At 41.6% G+C, this 23,355-nt stretch overlaps 2 protein-coding genes across 8 annotated transcripts in view; both read left to right on the top strand.

The window, feature by feature from the left end:
• Shc4 (SHC adaptor protein 4) overlaps positions 1–3,247 on the top strand; it is a 100,076-nt gene extending 96,829 nt beyond the window's left edge. Inside the window, exon 12 of the mRNA XM_040746212.1 lies at positions 947–3,247. Within this exon, the coding sequence (XP_040602146.1) occupies positions 947–1,102 (156 nt within the window). The 3' untranslated portion in view covers positions 1,103–3,247. The remainder of the gene's footprint in view (positions 1–946) is intronic.
• Positions 3,248–5,399: 2,152 nt separating this feature from the next.
• The window catches only part of Cep152 (centrosomal protein 152), an 84,995-nt gene continuing 67,039 nt past the window's right edge, over positions 5,400–23,355 (top strand). For 2 of the 7 annotated variants that reach the window (XM_040746208.1, XM_040746209.1), the window contains exons 1-7: positions 5,404–5,653; positions 8,801–8,900; positions 9,716–9,822; positions 10,031–10,103; positions 10,215–10,454; positions 17,363–17,528; positions 22,327–22,470. In XM_040746208.1, coding sequence (XP_040602142.1) covers positions 8,814–8,900; positions 9,716–9,822; positions 10,031–10,103; positions 10,215–10,454; positions 17,363–17,528; positions 22,327–22,470 — 817 coding nt within the window. In that variant the 5' untranslated portion in view covers positions 5,404–5,653; positions 8,801–8,813. Of the gene's footprint in view, positions 5,654–8,800; positions 8,901–9,715; positions 9,823–10,030; positions 10,104–10,214; positions 10,455–17,362; positions 17,529–22,326; positions 22,471–23,355 lie in introns of those variants that run through there. The other 5 variants (XM_040746211.1, XM_040746206.1, XM_040746205.1 and 2 more) reach the window with 5 other exon arrangements.

The following is a 23,355-nucleotide window of genomic DNA, read 5'->3' as shown; positions in this document are numbered from 1 at the left end:
AGTTCGAGGCCAGCCTGGTCTACAAAGCGAGTTCCAGGACAGCTTCCAAGATAATACAGAGAAACCCTGTCTCGAAAAACAAACAAACAAAAAACACACAACAGCACTACATTAATCAAAACAGTAGTGCTAACATAAAGTCAGACAACTAGACCAATGGACAGTATAATGGACCCAGGAATAAATTCATGTGTGCAGTCAAGTGATCTTTAAGAAGATCACTAAATCTTCTCAAGGCAAACACTGAAGCAAGGATGCTTTCCAAGTGCTGATAGAACACTGAATACACTGGTGAAGAAGGATGGAACTGGACTCTTACACTACTAATAAAAACAAGTTAACTCAAAATGGGCCAAAGATTCAACTGTAAGATGTGAAACTGCGAAACCCCCAGGAGAAAGCTCAGGGGAGTGCTTCTGTAACAATGGCCTAATTAACTATTTATTTGTTTGAGATTGCCAGAAGCCAGGTGATATGGAACTAGTCTTTAATCCCAGAACTTGGGAGGCAGGAACCTTCTTGGAGGAGACAGGGTTTGTGTTGAGACTCTAGGGAGAGGCAGGGCTTCTCCAAGGGGCCAGCTTTCGTTAGAGATGGGGTAATGTGGAAGCACTCCATTCTCTGGAAGATAACTGTCATCCTGGTAATGTGCCTGTACAAAACACCTAGATATTTATAGAAGTGGTGACATGCAGAGAGGCGGATTGTAGATTTGGGTTAAATGACAAGTGCTTGCCATTTTCTGAACTTCTAGGAAAACTACTGTAAAAGGGTAATGGGGAGTGATAAACTTGTTTATTAAGGCGGATAGAACTAAAAACCAGCCTTTCTTTACTCTGCAAAATACCTACTCTAGGGATACCCCCACCACACATGTGCAGTTGTCTACATCTTTCAGAAGAACTACTAGTGTTCAACTCAAATGTATTTGTGCTTCCTTTTCCAGGTGAGGACCAAGGACCATGTGTTTGATAATGTTGGGCACCTTATCAAATACCATATGGATAATAGTTTGCCAATCATCTCTTCTGGAAGTGAAGTAAGCCTTAAACAACCAGTAAGAAAAGACAATAATACAGGACTTCTGCATTCCAAGAAATGACAACTCCAGGCATAGTGGCAGTGATTCCACAAGACTATCCTTATTGTGTCAGAAACAATGCAATTCCAACTTTTTCTCCAGACAAAACAGAACACAAGCTGTGAACCATGTCTTTCTGAGACCACCAAGGACTATGTCTTTTATGAAACAGAGAACTAATAAAATACCCTCTGAATATGAAAATCAGAGAAGAATAATTTTGATCCATTTGAAAAGGAGTTATCCATATGCACAGAGGTCACTTTTTAGAGGTCACATTGCATTGAATAAAAGCTAAAAGCACAGTTACAATTTCATATGTTAAAGACAACTTAAACTGCTCAGGCAGTGGTATGTGCCTTCAACTCGATAATCTGGGAACATTTTCTTATGGGGGAAGTTAGTTTCAAGTGTTTTTCTGTTCTATAGCTATAGAACCAGTTGCCAAAAAAGTTTTTCCTTGCTAAAAAAGTAAGAAGTAATTTGACAAACAGTGTTAACTTTATTCCACTTTCTGTTTAGTAGCACTGTTTGCTGCCATACTCAATATGACACTGACATCAAATTCAGACTGTGTCTATGCTTGTGGAATGGAAGCAAAAGTCACTGGTGACATCATCATTCTGTCTCATTTGTGAATTAAAAGGTGTGGCCCCAATTCACTGGCCAGTGTTTCTCAATCTTTGCTAACTGAACTATTCATATGCAGCATGAGACAAACTCATGAGGCCAAATCCCTTGGTTATTTTTGATTTTTGTGTACACGTATATAAAAGATGGCAAACAAAACCAGTGTTCTTCATGCTCAGTCCACAAGGGTTCCATTCTTATTCAGAGTACAGAAAGCAATTTAAAGTATAGGAAACTTTCCTTTGGATTGGCTGCCACTGAATCCTGGTGTCACCTTTATATGTGTCCTATCTCTCTCTCTACATGTGATCAGACAAAATGTAGAGTGAGGAAACACATGGGGTGAAGGGTTTGGAAAGGCCTACCACACACAGCATAGTGGTTAAACTGGTGATGAAATTAAGACTTTTAGAGAAGTTCCAAGCTCAGACTATTCATCACTGGGGCTCTTGGCAGGTTGCTAAACCTGTCTAGATCCAGTTTTCTTGTATGTGAGGGAGCTCAGAGGTGCATTCCAAGGTCCGTTGCCATCCTAGCATAGTTTTTCCTTTGTTAGAAGTTAATACTGATAAGCAGTGTAGTTAAGGGTAAACATTTAGGGCTTCCCTTTATTCTGTGTCCATCCTCTACTGATAAAGGGTTTAAGCAAATCACTCACATAGTTTGACCCCAAGTGTTTCAGTATACAGCAAGTACTGCTGATAGAAATGGATCGATTGCTTTTAGTAATAGCAGAAATGCTTCAGTCAGTTCTTATTTGCACTTGCAAACAAAGACATTGCCATTAGTGAAGGAGGGAGGAAGGAGAGAGAGAGAGAGAGAGAGAGAGAGAGAGAGAGAGAGAGAGAGAGAGAGAGAGAGAGAGAGAGAGATTGATCTTGAGTTTTCTGGATAGTTATCTCAATACTATTTCATTTTGGCTAAGTAGATACAACCTAACCTTTGTGATTATATTTGTACGTTTTAGCTACAATATGGGGTAGTTCTTTTGGACAGATATCATCAGAAATGAAGTACATCGAAGTCTGACTTTTTTATGTAAAGCTCACCGTTTTATTTCTGCTGCCATTGGCTTCTTACATAGGTTTCCTTTCCACAGCTAGAAAATAATGGATATTTCATTGTTTCTTCCATATATCTTAGGTCTTAATCATTTTTCTTCATAAAAGGGATCAGTGTAGTGATAGGAACTTGTAGGCAGGCAACCTGCATCAGAGACAGGGCAGGACTGTGGTCTCATTCCAGCTCATGAACACAGACTTGGTGATCAGGAGTCCCAGATGCAGGGCGCACTGTTTGTGTGAGCAGCACATGTGGGTAGTCCCCACTGGACTGGAGTGGTGTAGCTAGGAGAGCAAATACTGCACTTTCAGATACTAAGGACCCTGTTCACACACACCCAAAAGATGCAAGAGATGTCTGCATGCTATTTTAATTTCATATTCTCAATCTCTATTTTAAAATGGGGGTTCATTTGCCTATAAATATATCTGTAAATGACTTTCCTAAAAAATAAATGATTATTGCTTTGTGACAGCTGAGAACACATGTGTGGTATTTGGGACTTGGAAATTTTATCGTATGTGTGGTGGATCATTGTCTTGGCAGGAAACAGATGGCTCACTCAAACTGGGTAGTTTGAGGAGAGATTAACAAAGGGAACTTAAGGTATGGTTAAAGTATAGAGAAACCACAAGTAAAATGCAGGTGCTTGAGCCATATGGCTGCATGTAGGAGCTGTGGACGGTCTTGGACTGGGGGTCCCAACTGAACCTGGTGATGCAGAAGAGGAGATTGGCCACGAGCAGTAAGAACCTGATTTTCTCCTGCTCTGTCTCTTGTCTGCTAGGATTCTTCACTGACTGAAGTTACTTGAAGACAGAGTGAGGGAGCTTGTTGAGGTTTTCTTTAAAGGTGGGTTTCTCATGGCACAGCAGAGTGATTCCAGGGAAAGCAGGGCCCCCTCCTGGTGTTCTTAATCTCCTTAGTAATTGAATCGAAGAATGAACTCAACAGAAGCTTGAGGACAATTGTATGAGCGTTGAAAGAAAACCCCCAGCGGAGGCAAGCTGTAAATTTCGGTAGTTGCCTAGAGGAGGAGAAAAAGCTCCAGTTAAACTGGAGGACAGGCCAACCACATGATGGACCAGCAGCCAGATGGTAGGGAGGGGAGCTTGAGAAAAAGAGAAAAAGCTCAAAGTCCCAGGGAAAACATATGTGGGCTCTGGCCAGCATCCAAAAGCAACAGATGAGAAGAAAAGGGTTCACAAAGACAGGTACACTCAACAGAACGTCCCGAAAGCTCTAGATTGAGAATGCTAGGGGACAGAAATTCTGGAAGGAAAAGTACATATCTCAACAAAGAGCAAATTATTCCTCTCACATCTTACCATTTTCACTATACAGTATTCCACTGTGCACCTCAGCATGGGACACTAGACATAGTTTGGTAAGGAAGCATGCTCAAGCCCCATTCTCATTGGCAGATTACCTTGTCTCACCTTCAACAAATGCTGTTTAATTAATGCCATTTGTAATCTTTTCTGGACCCATTATCTTCCTTTATTTGCCTATTCCTTCCATTTATTCACCAAAAGTCAACAGTTGAGTGCCTAGCATGGGCCATGAAGCATGATGATAAATGTTCAAGTAAATACCTCAATACGTTGTACCAGTGAAACAGCATATAGGAACTGACTACAGCAGAAAAGACATCCAGTATGCACACTGTGTGTGGTGGCAGCAAAATCCAGCTCCACTAAGTGACGGGTGTACCGAGGGCAATACAGGTGAAACAAAATCAATCCTGGAACGTTGGAAATCCAGCCTTGGGATTTCAATGTGTCTCGGGATCAAGTTCTCATTCTGAGTCAGATCCCCAGCATGACAAGGATCGGATGGCAGTCGGCAGAGCAAAACTATCTAGATTTGGAAGAGCCTTGGACAAGTACTTACTCCACATGGTATACGTGGGAAAGGTTTAAAAGGATGTGATAATGTACGTCATCAAGATCTTGGTATTCATTGGGATCCTTCTTACCAAAGAAGTCAGAGACAGTAATTGCTACAGAACTCAAGGCTACAACCTGTGGCCAAGCCGGGTCCAGCCACCCTCCTCAGTAAGCCAATCAAGAGAGACAAATTAAAAGTGGAAAGCAAAAATGAGATTTATTCAATGTGGTTGTGACCTCCTAATTCAATGATATAATGGGACTTAACGATAGCCAACATACAAAGGAATTTAAGTATGTAGTGAAGAGGATGGTACCTGAGAGCACGTGCAGTCTTATCAGAAAAGAAACACAAATTTAAACAATTCAGGTCTGAAGATAAGGCCAAATTTAACAACCACTAAAGCTGGTAGTGGGAGGAAACATCTAAGAGTTTATGGGGGGAAAACGCAGTGTGTTAGCGTACTCTGCTCAGAAAGAAAACCCGCTCGCCGTATCTAGGCAACCGAAAGCCCGCCCTCTCAGAAGGCTTTTGTGATTGGCTTACGACTTCTCCAATGGGGACTACGAGAAGCTTCCCGCCGCCCCTGGCGCCCTCTTCGAACAGCCGCGCTCTAGCAACTGCGGGCGACCTCTCAACCGACCATGTGGGAGGCGGGCCTTCCGCCCTGTCGATCCGCCCAGCCAGCAGGCCTATCAAGAGGCGGCGGTGATTGGAGGAGGCGGCTGCTCATCGAGTGGTGGGGTTCGCGGGCTAGGTTGTACCGGGAAGGTGCTCGCTGGTTGGAAATAGGGGTAGCTGGTTGCTGGAGTGCGCTTCGGTGCCTGTAGCCTCACGGCCGGGCGGGCTACTGCGGGATCAGGAGCCGCCTTCGAGTCTCCTGCACCGGGCGACTGTGCACGCTGGCTCCCTGCCTGGTCGTCGATCCTGGCGCTGCACCCGCAGACCCGTGCGCGCCCCGGGTTCCTGGGTGCCGGGCCCAGCTCTTTGGTAAGGGGGCTGCGTGAGTCCACTAGGTAGCGGGTGCTTCCTGTATCTTAGATAGTTGCTGTCCTCTGCCCACCCTGGTTTGTCCAAGCTGCTGTCGGTACCACGGGTCGCAAGAGGTTGCCATCATTTGTGTCTACGGCTGTTTGCCCCCCTCCTCCAGTGCTTCTTCGTGCCCTTTGTAGTCAGAGCAGCGCACTTGGAAAGGGTCTGAAACAACCTGTTGCGTCCTGGCTGTTCCCAGTCTTGTAAGGGAAGTTAGCGTGTAAGCTAGTGGGTGCAGTTTCTTAACTCCCAGGGCACTCACACTTAGTTCTTGTAGTCATGAATTTTAGTGTGACTTAAGCCGAGTCTCACTTTATAGTTTCACAATACGTGATTGTTTTCATGCAAATAAAGGCTGAAGTTTGAAGCCACAAGCAAAGGATAATAAGAGCACTCTGGAAGTGCGCAGAATGGCCTTTTGAAGGAGCTGGCATCTAGAGGAGGGCGGAGTCCTCATCTGGGAGATGTCAGGTTTCCCATGGGCGGTTACGGTCACTCCCTTCTCACACCTACCTTGTTTCATTAGTAAAGAAATGGGAGCAGTTTAAGATTGCACAACTGCCAGAGCCCAGGTTTTTGAATGAGGACCTTCAGTGCTTAATTGCTTACAGCCTTATTGCATCCTCTAAGGTCTATCCAAAGATCCTGTCTGCTGCGGCTGGAGAGACGGTTCTTGTAAAGGCTCTTGTAAAGGATGTGAGTTCGTTCCTTAGCGCCCGCATTGCATAGGTCACAACCACCTGTGACTCCAGCTCTACTAAGGCCTGGGACCCAGTGGCTATATTCACTCATAATTAAAAAAAAACTTTTGAAAAAGAAAATGTACATTAAAGTTTGGTCACAAAAGCAAGATTCTGGAAATATCCCCTTGTAGGTAGCTATGTGTATGAGATCTGTGTCTGTGTGTATTTGTATGTGTAAATATGGCTATGCCAGTGTCATGCCACATGTGTAGAAGTCAGAGAGCAACTTGTGTCAGTCCTTGGTTTCACCTTGTTTGAGACAGTTTCTGTTGCTGTTCTCGTGTGTAGGGTGAGTTATCTGGTCCATGACCTTCTGGACAGTCTCTTGTCTGTGCCTTCCATCTCCTCGTTGAGGCTGGAATTACAGATGCCTGTGCTGTGGGTCTGGCTCTAGTGGGTTCTGAGGATTTGAACTCAGGTCTTCACACTCAAATGGCAAGAATTTTGATGCACTGAGCCGTCTCCTAAGCCCAAGATAATGTTAATGTTAAATGAGCATTTATATCCTTCTAAAATGAATTCTCATGCTATTTTCCCATCTTAGGTTATCATCTCGTTTTCTTAGAAAAAATGTCTATTGATACTTTTTATTAAGTGTGTTGTAAGTAGTTTTACAATTTTTGTAATTTTGTCTCTTGACTTCATTTTGCTTGTTGGTTTGGTTGTTTGTTTTTTTGAGACAGGGTTTCTCTGTAGCCCTACCTGTCCTGGAACTCACTGTATAGACCAGGTTGGTCTCAAACTCAAAGAGATTTGCCTGCAGTGCTGGCATCAAAGGCGTGTGCCACCACTGACTGACACTCTTGACTTTACTAATGTATTTTGTGATGCATACTATTTGACTTATGACTGATGTCTTTTGCTTTAGTTTGAAAAAAAATGTATTTTTATTTTATGTGTATGCGCCTTTTGCCTGCAAGTATATCTCTGTATCATTTGCATGCCTGGAGCCTGTGGAGGACAGAAATGGACCTCCTATCTCCTGGAACTGGAGTTACAGATGGTTGCAAAATTCCTTGCAGAAGATCCTGGGACCTGAACCTGGGTCTTCCACTGAAGATATAAGTGCTCCTGACCACTGAGCCAACTCTCTAATCTCTGGAAGGATCTTTTTTCTTCCTGGAGGATGCCTTTGGCTCAACTTTGTCCCATACCTTTAGGGTGATAGGTTAAAGTGTATCTCTGTTTTCATCATGATGTCTACTTGGAGCAATGAACTGAACCCAGAGATGTGAGAGAAGTGTTTTCTCCTCACATCATCAGCCATCTTAGGTTAACATATTCTGATCTTTCTTTTCTGATAGAGAATTCCATCAGAGCTTGGGTAGAGACGAGGCTTCCAGTCCCAGTGAGATTGTGCATGTGTGCTTTATGCCATGTCAGGTTAAATGCACAAATTTTGTGTTCACATTTTAACATCTATAAAATAGTCTGTAATTAAAAATAGTGTTGTGTCATAACTGAGTTGGTTTCTTAGTGTAAAATGTGACTACTCATATAATCTGTGTGTCTTAGAGCTGATAAAGGGTGCTTTTGTACAGGGCTAACAGGAGATTTGTGATGCCGTTCCCAGCTGTTACCTAAAGGGAGTTTTATTCTTTATGGCAAGATGCATTTGTGTTACTGCCTCCATATGCTTCTTATGTGACTCAGTTGAATGACTTTTTACAGCCTGGAAGCTGTAGTGAATGAGTTGTGGCTGAGAACACAGAAGTACGTACCCCTGGTGTACTAGGGGTACTAGATGGAAGACAGTGTTAGCCAGGCCACTGGTGGCACATACTTACATTTTTTTCCCTTTTGGTCAGGATTATTCAACGTTTTGCAATTTGGGGATTTTAGGTGCTTGTGTATAATTGAGACAATTAGAAGCCTGCCCAGCATTAGTTGTTGCTTCCCTGGAAACTTTTGTATTAGAGCTTCATGCTGGCCCAGGCCACAGCCTTCTCATCTGTCCTGTAGATGACCCTGGTTGCCAAAGAGCGAGTCCTAGAACCCTAAGGTTTTTGGTGTGTGAACAGTTTCTGGGTAACAATCACTAGCACTTGGAATTGAGTTCCTTTTTGGAAAACGTGAAGTTTGTGGGATGCTGAGCAGAGAGAGTCGTGAGGGTTCTTTCTGCATTCAATGCATAAATCTGAGGCTTCGCTTTTGCTGATTCTTAAGGTTTCTGTGTTTGGTCTGTCTAGTTTGTTAGCATTGTAAGTTTTTGTTTGCAAACGTCTTACTGTTGTAAATACTGCCTAGCTGCTTGGGAAACCTGGCCATTGTTTTGATGATTCTTTGCATTTTTTTCTGTGCTATGAATTGCTGTCATATGGCTTTTGTTTTTGTTTTTTTGTGTGTGGAATTCTCCTTCCAGCCTCAGGAGGACCATGTCATTGGAGTTTGGTAGTGTAGCACTGCAGACACAAAATGAAGATGAAGAATTTGACAAAGAAGACTATGAAAGGGAAAAAGAGGTAAGCTACTTGGAAGAAAGCGCCTGGACCCGGTGTCCAACAATTGATCATGATTATCATCTTGTGCCATTTTGAAGGGATTTATAACTCATTAAACTTCAACAAAGCAAGACTTCTAGTCAGATTAGTTCTGGAATTGTAAATGATAGAGGAGTGGGGGCTGGAAAGATGGCTCTGTGACACCTGGGGATCCATCTTTTCTACTCCCACATTCCTGTTGCTTTGCAGTTGCATATTGATTCTGAAATTAGCTTTGTTTTAGTTAGTTTTAGTGCACACTTTGCATCTTCTAAGAGCAGAGAGTATCAGGTATCTTCTCAGCCTAGTGCTTAGGTGATTGTCTCTAATCACTCCTTAGAGGGTCTCGAGCTCATTAGCAGAGCTTAAGGGCTCCTAGACCATATGCTGTTGCTGCTGTTCCCACCACCTGGGCAGAGGATATCAGGCAAATCAGATTTCCCGTGGGATGTGATTGTCACACCCGCATGACTAGTGAAGAGGGATTCTGAAAGGCAGGTGCGCTCTGTGGAACCTGATAGACACCGGGAATGAGCACAATGATTTAGAGTTTGCTGTGCCTCCATAAGAAACTTTTAAACCCGACGCCTTGTAGAAAGAGGAAGGCCTGCAGGCAATCACTAATCCTGGGGTCATGCTTTCCCCTTTCCTCAAGTGGAATGATGAACACGATCCAGGTGCAATTTCAGAAACTCATTAAATGAAGGAGTAAGAACTCTTGCCTGTGTGCAGTCATGGGCTTCAGGGCAGCGTGGGTAGTGTCCTGTGTCAGTCAGTGATGCTGACTCCTGATTCAGTTGCAGCAGCTACTCACGGACCTCCCTCATGACATGCTGGATGACGACCTCCTCTCCTCTCCTGAGCACCACGATTCTGACTGCAGTGTGGATGGCATAGTGGGAGGGTAAGGACCTGCACCACTTCCTCTTGTTTATTGCACTTCACAAACACTCCTTTGATTCTCTATTGATAATGATATACACTGTAGACTGATTTCTGAAACTTTTGGGTTAAGGTTGAATGAAAAACAAATACTGGAATCTTGGTTTTCTTTGGGTTATTTCTGGCCAAATAAGATAGAGTGTATATCTAAAGAATTGATTTTTCTCAAGATTGCATCCTTCTGAACAAGTGGAGAGGAAGTGGATTGAGCGTGACATACTGCCCAAGTCTCACATTGTGAATGTAAGTGCTGCTGTGACCACAGTGTTGTGAGTAGGGTAGATAGATATTAGTGCTTTTGTTTTACTGTTGTTGACTAATAGGACTGTACTGGATTTATATTTTGGAGAACAGTGTGGCAATGGCTGGGAAGAAAATCGAAGTAAAACTGAAGACCAGCATCTTGGGTACCATCCTGGAGAAGGCGGGGATGAGGGTGGAAGCGGCTATAGCCCTCCAAGTAAACATGAGCCGGCAGATTTGTATCACCTTCCTGAAGACTTTAGGCCATACACTGGTGGTCAGAAGCAGGAATTTCACAAGCAGGCAGCCGGTGTCATTACATTTTCAGAGCCTCAGAGGGACAAGTTTCAGGTATTGTAAGCATTTGACTTTGAAGAATTTGTGTGCATACATGTACTTGCATGGCATTTGTGTTTAAGGAAGTATGAGAATGCAATGGTAAAGTGATTTACAACAGTTTTTCTGAGTCTACTCACTCAGGGTCCTGCTAAATTAGTTTTCTGTTTATAGTCAAATGCAATTGCGATGCCAAGCCTGATGTTTAAATAGGAGCTTTTGGGGAATAACTATTTAAACATTAAAGATTAAGTCTGACAAGGAGTAGCTCCTCGTTTCCTGCTTCTGTCTTCGTGAGGCTGCTTCCCTGAGAAGCACGCTGTCTTTAAGCATTTCATTTCCTTCATTTCTGTGTTCACCAGTTTTATAATGAGTTTAAGTCCAACACTTCAAATCTAGTTCCTGCTTTGTGTGGTGTCACAGCTGTAGATTGGGTGACTCTTAAGGGAACACACTGTGTACTGACGTGGGGAGTTCTAAAAGGCATTGGGAGATAGATTGTCTTAGAATTTCTCAATGACAAGAAGTGTTTCATTTTCCCAATTGCTATTCTGTATCATTCAATGACATGATGATTCTTTGGGGGGGGTTCCATTAACAGGTAGTTGTAGTTATTTTCTCTTTATTTCTGGAGAATGTTATTCATTGAAAAATATTTGAGGATTTATTGTACATGAAATGGTATCACATGTTTTATGTTCCCAAGATGGTGACATTGCAATTCTTAAGTTTTATTTTTGAAATTGACTCCATTGTATGCCCAAGAGGACTAGGAAACTATTCATAGTATTCAATAACAGTGGGTGCTGTTTTTGAGCAAAAATGTCTATGAGTATTTGGGCATGGACTGAACCCCTGTTTCTTTTTTTTTTAAATTTTTTATTTAGGTTAGAAACAATCTTGTTTCACATGTCAATCCCAGCTTCTTCTCCTTCCCCTCCTCCCTCACCCTCCCCACCAGTTCCCCCAGCCCCCACCCAATCTCCACTCCAATCCCCAAGGAGGGTAAGGCCTTCCATGGTGGATCTCCAGTAACTGTCATTTCATCCAGGGCAGGGCCTAGGCCCTACCCCAAGAGTCCTGGCTGAGAGATTCTCATATTGTGGCATGGGCACTCAAAGTCTATATGCACACCAGGGACAAATACTACCCAAGGCCCCATAGATTACCTAGGCCTCCTTACTGACACCCACATTCGGGGGTCTGGGTCAGTCCCATGCTTTCCAAACAGCCATTAATCTGGAGTCCAAGAGCTCCCCCTTGTTCAGGTCAACTGTTTCTGTGGGTTAAACCAGCCCACTCTTAACTCCTTTGCCCATCAATTCTCTCTTTCTGACACTGGATTCCAGGAGTTCAGTTCAGTGTTTGTCTGTGAGTATCTGCCTCTGTTTTCATCAGTCGCTGGATGAAGGTTCTGTTTCCTAGACTTTCTGGCAGTGGGATTGTATGCTGGCACTCCCCTGACTCATGTCTAAAATCCATAAATGAGTGGGTACATACCATGTTTCTCTTTTTGTGACTGGGTTACCTCACTCAGTATGGTTTCTTCTAGTGCCATCCATTTGCCTGCAAATTTTAAGATTCCATTGTTTTTTTTCCCATGAATAGTACTCCATTGTGTAAATGTACCACATTTTCTCTATCCACTCTTCAGTTGAGGGACATCTAGGTTGCTTCCAGGTTCTGGCTATTACATATAATAGTTCATGCTGCTATGAACGTAGTGGAACAGACATCCTTGTTGTATGAATGTGCATCTTTTGGGTATATGCCTAAGAGTGGAATTGCTGGGTCTTATGGTAGACTGATTCCCATTTTCCTGAGTAATCTCCATACTGATTTCCAAAGTGGCTGTACCAGTTAGCACTCCCACCAGCAGTGTAGGAGTGTTCCCCTTTCTCCACATCTTCTCCAGCATAACTGCTGTTGGAGTTCTTGATTTTAGCCATTCTGGCAGGAGTGAGATGGTATCTCAGAGTTGTTTTGATTTGCATTTCCCGGATGGCTAGGGATGTTTCTCAAGTGTCTCTCAGCCATTTTAGTCTCCTCTACTGAGAATTCTCTATTTCGTTTTGTACCCCATTTTTTGATTGGATCCTTTGGTGTTTTTTGAAGACTTGCTTCTTGAGTTCTTTGTAAATTTTGGAGGTCAGCCCTCTGTCAGATGTGGGGTTAGTGAATATCTTTTCCCAATCTGTGGGTTGCCTTTTTGTCTTGCTGACTGTGTCCTTTGCCTTACAGAAGCTTCTCAGTTTCAGGAGGTTCCATTTATTAATTGTCGGTCTTAGTGTCTGTGCTACTGGAGTTATGTTTAGGAAGCCATCTCCTGTACCAATTCGTTCAAGGGTGCCTCCCACTTTCTCTTCTAAGAGGTTCAGTGTGGCTGGATTTATGTTGAGGTCTTTGATCCATTTGGATTTAAGTTTTGTGCATGGTGATAGACATGGGTCAATCCGCATTCTTCTACATGCCAGCATCCAGTTATGCTAGCGCCATTTGTTGAAGATGCTTTCTTTTTTCCATTGTATATTTTTAGCTTCTTTGTTGAAAATCAGATGTTCATACATGTATGGGTTAACATCAGGGTGTTCAATTCGACTCCATTGGTCTACCTGTCTATTTTTATGCCAATACTAAGCTGTTTTCAGGACTACAACTCTATAATAGAGCTTTAAGTCAGGGATGGGGATGCCTCCAGATGTTGCTTTGTTGAATAAGGTTGTTTTGGCTATCCTGGGTCTTTTGTTTTTCCATACAAAGTTGATTATTGTTCTTTCAAGGTCTGTGAAGAATTGTGCTGGGATTTTAATGGGGATTGTGTTAAATCTGTATATTGCTTTCGGTAAGATTGGCATTTTCACTATGCTGATCCTACCTCTCCAAGAGCATGGGAGATCTTTCTGCCTTCTGGTATCTTATTTAAAGACTCAAAGTTCTTGTTATGCAGGTCTTTTACTTGTTTGGTTAGCATTCCCACAAGGTATTTTATTTTGTTTGTGGCTGTTGTAAAGGACGATGTTTCTCTGCTTTCTTTCTCAGCCCTTGTATTGTCTGTATATAGTAGGGCTACTGATTTTCTTGAGTTGATCTTGTATCCTGCCACTTTGCTGAAATATTTATCAGCTGCAGGAGTTCCCTGGTGCATTTTTTTGGGTCACTTATGTAAATTATCATATCATCTGCAAATAGTGAAAGTTTGACCTCTAATTTTCCAATTTGTATCCCCTTGATCTTCTTTTGTTGTCGTATTGCTCTAGCTAGAACTTCAAGTACAATATTGAAGAGGTATGGAGAGAGAGTGGACAGCCTTGACTTATTCCTGATCTTAGAGGAATTGTGTTGAGTTTCTTCTGTCCATGTAGTTTGATGTTGGCTGTTGGTTTGCTGTATATAGCTTTTATAATGTTGAGGTAAGTTCCTGGTATCCTAGGTCTCTCCAAGACCTTTATCATGAAGGGGTGTTGGATTTTGTCAAAGGCATTTTCAGCACCCAGTGAGATGATCATGTGATTTTTGTTTCTCAGCTTGTTTATATGGTGGATTACATTGGTGGATTTTCGTAGGTTGAACCAACCCTGCATGCCTGGGATGAAGCCTACTTGATCATGGTGGATGAGTTTTCTGATGTGTTCTTGGATCTGATTTGCCTGTATTGAGTATTTTTGCATCAGTGTTCATGAAGGATATTGGTCTGAAGTTTTCTTTCTTAGTTGTGTCTTTGTGTGGCTTGGGTATCAAGATTATTGAAGTCTTGTAGAAAGAGTTTGGCAAAGACCCTTCTGCTTCTATTGAGTGGAATACTTTGAGAAGAATTGGTATGAGCTGTTCTTTGAATTTCTGGTAGAATTCTGCACTGAAGCCATCTGGCCTTGGGCTTTTTTTAGTTGGGAGACTTTTGATGACTGCTTCTATTTCCTTAGAGGTTATAGGTCTATTTAAATTGCTTGTATATTCTTGATTTGATTTTGGCAAATTGTGTGGAGTACAGGTTTTCAAAATATGACCTGATGATTCTCTGGATTTCCTCAGTGTCCATTGTTATGTCCCCCTTTTCGTTTCTGATTTTGTTAATTTGCATGTTCACACTTTGTCCTTTGGTAAGTTTGGATAAAGGTTTGTCTATCTTGTTGATTTTCTCAAAGAACCAACTCTTCGTTACATTGATTTTTTGTATTGTTTTCCTAGTTTCTGCTATATTGATTTCAGCCCTCAATTTGATTATTTCCTGGCGTCTACTCCTTCTGGGTGAGTTTGCTTCTTTGTGCTCGAGAGCTTTCAGTTGTGCTGTTAATTTTCTAGTGTAACTATCCTCCAGTTTCTTTATGTGGGCACTTAGTGCTATGAATTTCCCTCATAGCACTGATTTCAAGGTATCCCATAAGTGTGGGTATGTTGTGTCTTCATTCTCATTGAATTCTAGGAAGTCTTTAATTTCTTTTTTTATTTTTTCTTTGATCCAGGAGTGATGCAATTGCGCATTATTCAATTTCCATGAGCTTGTAGGGTTTTTGCAGTGTGTATTGTTGTTGAATTCTAATTTTAATGCATGGTGGTCTGATAAGGTGCATGGAGTTATTCCAATTTTTTGTACCTTTTGAGATTTGAAATTTTGCCAAGTATGTGGTCAATTTTTGATAAGGTTCCATGTGACACCGAGAAGAAGGTATATTATTATTTATTTGTATGGAATGTTCTATAGATGTCTGATAATCCCAATTGTGTCATAACATCTATTAGTTCCTTTGCTTCTTTGTTAAGTTTCTGTCTGATAGTCCTGTCAAGTGGTGAAAGTGGGGTGTTGAAGTTTCCCACTGTAAGTGTGTGGGGCTTTATATGTGATTTGAGTTTAGTAATGTTTCTTTTATGAATGTGGATACCTTTGTATTTGATGGATAGATGTTGAGAGTTGAAACTTCATCTTGGTGGATTTCTCCTGTGATGAGTATCAAGTGCCCTCCTTTATCTCTTTTGATTGATTTTATTTTAAAATCTAATTTGCTAGATATTAGGATTGCTACCCCTGCTTGTTTCTTGGGTCCATTTGATTGGAAAATCTTTTCCCAACCCTTAACTCTGAGGTAATATCTGTCTTTGAGGCTGAGATATGTTTCTTGTATGCAGTAGAAGGATGGGTTCTGTCTTCGAATCCATTCTGTTAGCCTGTGTCTCTTTATGGGCAAGTTAAGACTATTAATATTGAGGGATATTAATGACCATTGATTGCTCATTCTTGTTTGTTTTGGAATAGTTGATGATGGTGGAATTATATGTGGATTTCCATCTCTTTTCTTTTGGCTGTTGGTAAGGAGGGATTATCTGTTGCCTATGTTTTTCTGGTTGTAGTTAACTCCCTTGGGTTGGGGTTTTCCTTCCAGAACTTTCTGTAGGGCTGGGTGAGTGGATACGTATTGTTTAAATCTGGTTTTGTCATGGAATATCTTGTTTTCTTCATCTATAGTGATTGAAAGCTTTGCTGGGTATAGTAGTCTGGGCTGGCATCCGTGGTCTATTAGTGTTGGTAGAATATCTATCCAGGACCTTCTGGTTTTCAGAGTTTCCATGGAGAAGTCAGGTGTGATTCTGATAGGTTTGCCTTTGTATGTTACTGGACCTTTTTCCTTTGCTGCTCTTAATATTCTTTCTTTATTCTGTTTTGTCGGGGTTTTTACTATTATGTGGCGAGGGGATTTCCTTTTATGGTCCACTCTATTTGGTGTTCTGTAGGCTTCTTGTACTTTCATTGGCATGTCTTTCTTTAAGCCGGGAAAGTTTTCTTCTGTGATTTTGTTGAATATGTTTTCTGCCCCTTTGAGGTGGATTTCTTCACCTTCTATCCCTATTTTCTTAGTTTTGGTCTTTTCATGGTGTCCCATATTTCCTGGATATTTTGTGTTAGGGATATATTGGATTTAAGATTTTCTTTGGTCGATGAATCTAATTCCCCTAGTGTGTATCTTCAACACCTGAGATACTGTTTTCCATCTCTTGTATTCTGTTTGTTATACTTGTATCTGTAGTACTCACCATTTGCCCAGCCTTTCTATTTCCAGCATTCCTTCAGACTGTGCTTTTTCTTTATTGTCTCTATTTCAGCTTTCAATCCTTGTACTGTTAGAATTGTTTCTTGTAATTTTTGCTTTGTCTTTTCCTCTGTTTCTTGCATTTGTTGAAGTTTTCGGTTTGTCTTTTCTTCCATTTCTTGTATTTTTTGTTTTTTCTTCCATGTCTTTAAGGGATTTTCTCATATCTTCTTTGAGGACCTCTATCATTTTCATGAAGTTGCTTTTAAGGTCTTTCTCATCTGCTTCTTCTGCAATGGACTGTTCAGGTCTCGCTGGTGTAGATTCTCTAGTTTCTGGTGGTGTCATATTGGTTTTTCTGTTGGTGGGTGTGTTTTTGTATTGTCTCCTTCCCATCATTTCTTCCTGTGGGTGCAGAAGGAGTCTCTTCCTCCCCTGGTGGGTATGTGACCCCTTTCCAGTGGGTGGGAGCAGGTCCAATACCCTGGTGGCTTTCCTCTTGCGTGGATGGAGGCCATCCTAGTATTGGGACCTTAGCAAACTCTGGGTAGGCTGGACCCTCGCCTCGCCTGTCCCATGGGTGGAGACTGGGACTTGGAAGCTGGCAGTCTCTGGGCGGGCTGAATCCCGTTAGTGTGGGATCTGGATCCGCTGCGTGCAGTCCTCAGGTTTCCAGTGCCCCTGTTTCTTTATATTAAAGATATATACTGAGGGATGTTGTAGGTTAGTTGGTAGAATGTTTGCCTGGGGTTCTGGATTCAACCCCAGTATTGCATAAACCAGGAGTAGTGGTATACATCTGTAATTCCACCACTTGGAAGGTGGAGGGAGGTGTCTAGTAAAGTACCTTTGGAAGAAAAGATCAAATCTTAATTGTTCATTTTATTTGTCATCTTTTAATAGCATTTTGGGTCATCTCAAGGACCCAGCTGTCAAGCTTTGGAGCCATATAAAGCAATATATAAGCCTTACCAAACTTCTGGCCAGAGCGCTAGCTCACCAGCCAAGGAGATAGCAGCAAATGACATGTTTGAAGGCCTGCAGCAACAATTTTTAGGAGCTAATGAAAGTAGGTATTCTGTCTATATTTATTTATTTGACTGTTTAGTTTTGTTTTGAGATAGGGCCTTGCTGTGTTGTCCAAGCTGCCCACAACACCCATGGCAGTTCTCCTGCTTAGAGATATGACACTACACCCAGTGGTATCATTTTTCATTAACATTAATTGGGGATTTTGGACACTTTTTAATGAGTTTTTATATATACATTCTAGAATTAGTATTTTTAAGTAACAGTAATAGAATTGTTGATGTTTCAGAGAGCCCTTATATCATTATATGAAAAGTATACACTGAAGTACTTATGAGCAAACTAATAAGCACTTTAAATGTTTATTTCAAAATAAATAGTTTATTGAACTAGGCAGTGTTGGTTCACCTGTAATCCTTGCTCTTAGGAGAGACAGGAGGATCTGACACCAGTTAAGGTCAGCCTGAGTGCATAGAGTATCCAAGACAGCCTGAGTTCACAGTGAGCATCAAGACAGCTTGTGTACATGGTGAGAACATCCAAGACAGACTGAGTACAGTGAGCATCAAGACAGACAGAGTTCACAGTGAGCATCAAGACAGACAGAGTTCACAGTGAGCATCAAGACAGACAGAGTTCACAGTGAGCATCAAGACAGCCTGAGTACAGTGAGCATCAAGACAGACAGAGTACAGTGAGCATCAAGACAGACAGAGTACAGTGAGCGTCAAGACAGACTGAGTACAGTGAGAACACTCAAGACAGACTGAGTACAGTGAGCGTCAAGACAGACTGAGTACAGTGAGCATCAAGACAGACTGAGTACAGTGAGCGTCAAGACAGACTGAGTACAGTGAGAACACTCAAGACAGACTGAGTACAGTGAGAACACTCAAGACAGACTGAGTACAGTGAGAACACTCAAGACAGACTGAGTACATAGTGAGCGTCAAGACAGACAGAGTACAGTGAGAACACTCAAGACAGACTGAGTACAGTGAGCACCAAGACAGACAGAGTACAGTGAGCATCAAGACAGACAGAGTACAGTGAGAACACTCAAGACAGACTGAGTACAGTGAGCGTCAAGACAGACTGAGTACAGTGAGCATCAAGACAGACAGTACAGTGAGCATCAAGACAGAGTACAGTGAGAACACTCAAGACAGACTGAGTACAGTGAGCATCAAGACAGAGTTCACAGTGAGCATCAAGACAGACTGAGTACAGTGAGAACACTCAAGACAGACTGAGTACAGTGAGCGTCAAGACAGACAGAGTACAGTGAGAACACTCAAGACAGACTGAGTACAGTGAGCACCAAGACAGACAGAGTACAGTGAGCATCAAGACAGACAGAGTACAGTGAGAACACTCAAGACAGACTGAGTACAGTGAGCGTCAAGACAGACTGAGTACAGTGAGCATCAAGACAGACAGTACAGTGAGCATCAAGACAGAGTACAGTGAGAACACTCAAGACAGACTGAGTACAGTGAGCATCAAGACAGAGTTCACAGTGAGCATCAAGACAGACTGAGTACAGTGAGAACACTCAAGACAGACTGAGTACAGTGAGCGTCAAGACAGACAGAGTACAGTGAGAACACTCAAGACAGACTGAGTACAGTGAGCATCAAGACAGACAGAGTTCACAGTGAGCATCAAGACAGACTGAGTACAGTGAGCGTCAAGACAGACAGAATACAGTGAGAACACTCAAGACAGACTGAGTACAGTGAGAACACTCAAGACAGACTGAGTACAGTGAGCATCAAGACAGACTGAGTACAGTGAGCGTCAAGACAGACTGAGTACAGTGAGAACACTCAAGGTTAACCTGCATTTCCTGGTGAGACCTTGTACTCTGTCTCAAAAATGCCAAGGGCCGTGGTTGCAGCTCAGTGCTAGGGGGCACGCCCTTGTTTTCATTCCCAGAACCTCACAAGAGAACATGTTTGTAGGGAGGTGTTAGTGGGGTAAAGATACAATAAAACTGTTGCGAATCATAACTATTTCTTTGGGTGTCATTGTGCTATGCTCCCTAATGTAGCAATATTTGAAATTAAAATGTAAGAGGAAAGTTTTAGCACTGAGTATTTCAGTCACCTTGAACTTAGAGTTTTTCCTGTCCGCTTTGAAACACAAATACACTTAGCTTACCAGTGTTGGGTTTCTCAATCTGTAGACATGTAATTAATAAATCAATTATAAATTTCTTAATTTTTCTTTTATTTTTTATGTGATGATTGTACAAACCTGCTATTGCACTCAGAATTGATGTTGATCTCAGGTTTAGTAATACATCACTTACCCCCTGTCTTAGTCATTGTTGGACTTCTGTGAAGAGACACCAAGGGAGCTCTTAGAAAAGAAAGCATTCAATTGGGACTTGCTTGCGGCTTCAGGGGTTTAGTCCAGTGTCATCAGGCAGGAGCAGGGTGGCATGCATACTGGCGCTGGAGCAGTAGCTGAGAGCTACATCATCCATAGGCAAAGAGAGAGAGGGCACAGACAGACAGACTGACTGACTCTGGGCTTAGCATGGGCTTTTGAAATCTCCAAGCTCACCCTCAGTGACATACTTCCTCCAACAAGGCCACTTCCCCTAATCCTTTTAATCCCTTAAAATAGTGCCACTCCTTGGTGACTAACCATTCAAATATAGGAGTCTGTGGGGACCATTTTTATTCAAACTGCCATACTCCCTAGCCTTTTTTTTCCCATGTAGAATGTGTATAAATATGATGATAAGAAAAACACTTAGAGGCACTAGAGGATTTTGTGATGAAACACTTGCTTAAAAAAAGAAAAAAAGTCAACAAAAAAGCTATACAGTGACTAGCCTTAGCGCTTTAATAGATGGAAGCTTTTATTATTATGCTCCTGGCGAATTAAATTAACTGTGAATTATTGTGCATATTGAAGAGTCAGTATGACTCTCGAGTGATTGGAGAAGTTGTCCTATATACTATAGGATATCTGGGCTAGGTTAAGAGAAAACTGGTCTTCTTTGTCTGGACACAAAGTGTTGCTTTAGGCTTGTAAGGGCCACAGAATTGCTGTCAGGAGTCCCAGAGCTCAATTGCCTTGAAGGCATCAACAGCAAGTGTAGGAGTGCTTGTCTCTATTTGGAGTGCCTCAAAGAAGTAGAACAAGCATGTGGCTGAGGTGGTTTGAGATGGAGAGGCAGTCATCACTCAGTCATGCCTACATCTGCTCCTTCAGTTCTCTAGTAGTGACATGCTTTTTGTCTTTCATTACTGTCCTTAAAAATCTACGTTTTGTTAAGTTAATTTATTTCTAAGGTGATTATACATTTCTTTAAAGTTGACATTTAGAAATGAGTTGAATAACTCGATGGTAGTGCCAAAGTTCCTAGCAACAACAGTTAGAGACCACACAACCTCAGAAGAAAAATCTGAGTGTTCTCCTTCATATGGGAACGTAGCTCATTATATAGGCATATATGTAAACAAACACACATGTGGGGGTGGTAAAACATGAAGACGAGAACAAGAAAGGCTCATGTCAGGGGAAGAGGAAGGACTGAATATAGGTAATGAATGAGTTATGAAAGAAGGCATAAACTAGTTGCTTTTCTAGTTCTAACTCTGTCTTGGAACTTTTGTTTTTGATGATGAATAAATGCATAAAATATGCTATTTGATAGTGAATTGTCATATCCAACGTGAAGTTCCACAGCTCCTGTTTTAAATGGCTACTCTGTTCAGAAGTTCATTGACGTGTGGATCTGGTTACTTTTGGTGTGTAATCTCTTTTTTTGTAAATTATTTTTTATAATAAAGTTTAAAATTAATAAAAACAAGTGAATTTGGAAAGGTGGAGCTTTGAGACAGTTTATTTCTGTCCCTTCCTTCTGTAAGGTCAGAGAGATGCTTTCAGTATTCAAACTTTTTTCTTTTTCTTTTTTTCAGACAGGGTCTCAGTCTGAAGCCCTGGTTTGGAACTTACTATGTAGACCAGGATGGCCTTGAACTCACAGACACATACCTTTTGCCTGAATGATGGGATTAAACGCATGTACCACCATGCCTGGCTTTTAAGTTTTTTGCTTTCTTTTTTTTTTATGTAGGAAAGAGTACAAATTATTTTGTTTATAAATATTAAAAATTTTTATGTGTATTTATTGAACATAAGCTTACAGAAGGTTTAACCTAGTGGGAAATGAAGAATATCATGGAAATGAAGTGTTATTCTTCTTATACCTATCATTTTTCTACTTCGCCCAGTCTAAATATTCTCTACAATAACTTTGTTTCTGATGAAGACATAAGAATTCACTCCTCTCTTATTAGTTAATGAATATAGCTGTTATGAGCCAGTATGAACATAAACCAGTGTATTCACCCTTGTGTAAAGAAGCTATTTTGACAAGTGTATGTAGTGGTGTTCTTTTGAGATAGTATGGTGGCCACTCTGTGCTCGTGTTTTGTCCCTCATTTGACGAGAACACGTTTCTCTGTTGCAACTGTGTGTCAATTGTCCATACTGATAGTGAGTCGGGTTTAGCCCAAACCCAGAGACGTTCCTCCTTGCCTTATGGTGACCCATAGTAATGCGTGTAGTTTGTCCTGCAGTAGTCCGTTCATGTAAATGAAACTAATTCTAGACAAAATACAAATCTTACTACATGACGCTCTCTGATACATTCTGTATAATCTTCTTCATTCCAAAGGATGCTAGTTGCAATCCCTTGAATTGATTTCACGATATTTCACCAAGTTGTTTAAAAAGCTTAAAATACACTACCCTAGCTGATCACAGATTTGCATTCTAGTATGTTTTTATCTAATAAATTGTCTCTAATTCCAAAGCAGACTCTGCAGAAAATATACATATTATTCAACTCCAGGTTCTTAACAAAGCGAAGGAGAGACAACTGGACAGCTTAGTTGAAAAGCTGAACGACAGTGAACGCCAGATTCGGTATTTGAACCACCAGCTTCTGATAATCCAAGGTGAGACTGCTGCTGACTTGGAGCTTTTTCTGCTGCATAAGACCTGGGCCATTGGTTTCTAATAAATTCATCTTACTCTGTTCTAACTTCTTGTGCTTTTCATTTCCGATGCCTCATGTGACCAGGGCAGCAGATCCCAAGCCCAGGCAGGACTTCTGTGACTAGTGTGTACAGGCATTTTTCTTTCCTCCTTTCCTTTCCTTTTCCCCCTCCTCTTTTCTCAGTTGTTCACCTGTGCTGATGGCATTTAGAGGTGAAGTGTAGTTTTCAGTGGAGTAGAAGTTAGGGACTCTAGTTGCCATTTCTGGTGTAATAATCTGGAGGAATCAGATCAGGTCTGATTTCTTATTCTTTTGTACTCCAGCTTTAGTCAGTGTTAAGTGTCCATTTATAGAATATTTTATGACTGGATTCCAACTGGTTTCAAATTTAATTGCTAGTGAAACAAAAGCTCTTTTTCTGTTGGTGCACACTTTTAATCCCAGCACTCGGGGGGCAGAGGCAGGTGGATTTCTGAGTTCGAGGCCAGCCTGGTTTACAGAGCAAGTTCCAGGACAGGCTCCAAAACTACAGAGAAACCCTGTCTGAAAAAAACCAACCAGCCAACCAACCAACCAAACAAAAAAAGCTCTTTCTGTGATGCTTACAAAATCTTTTCGGAGAGAAGAATTTGTGAAATATTATGGTCAAGTATTTTTGGGAGGGACCAAAGACTGGGGAATTCAAGACTTCTTTAATTGTATGTGATGGAGTGATTAGTCCTCAGATACCTTGGTACTGCTCACCATGTAGACCTCTGAGTACTGGGACCAGTACTGCTCACCATGTAGTCCTCTGAGTACTGGGATCATGGGTGTGTATAACTGACCTGCTCTAGGATCCCTC

This window comes from Mesocricetus auratus, unplaced genomic scaffold, assembly GCF_017639785.1.
Source record: "Mesocricetus auratus isolate SY011 unplaced genomic scaffold, BCM_Maur_2.0 Super-Scaffold_100004, whole genome shotgun sequence".
Classification (NCBI taxonomy): domain Eukaryota; kingdom Metazoa; phylum Chordata; class Mammalia; order Rodentia; family Cricetidae; genus Mesocricetus; species Mesocricetus auratus.
Note: the sequence above shows the minus strand (reverse complement) of the source record. Positions and strands in the feature narration are given on the sequence as shown.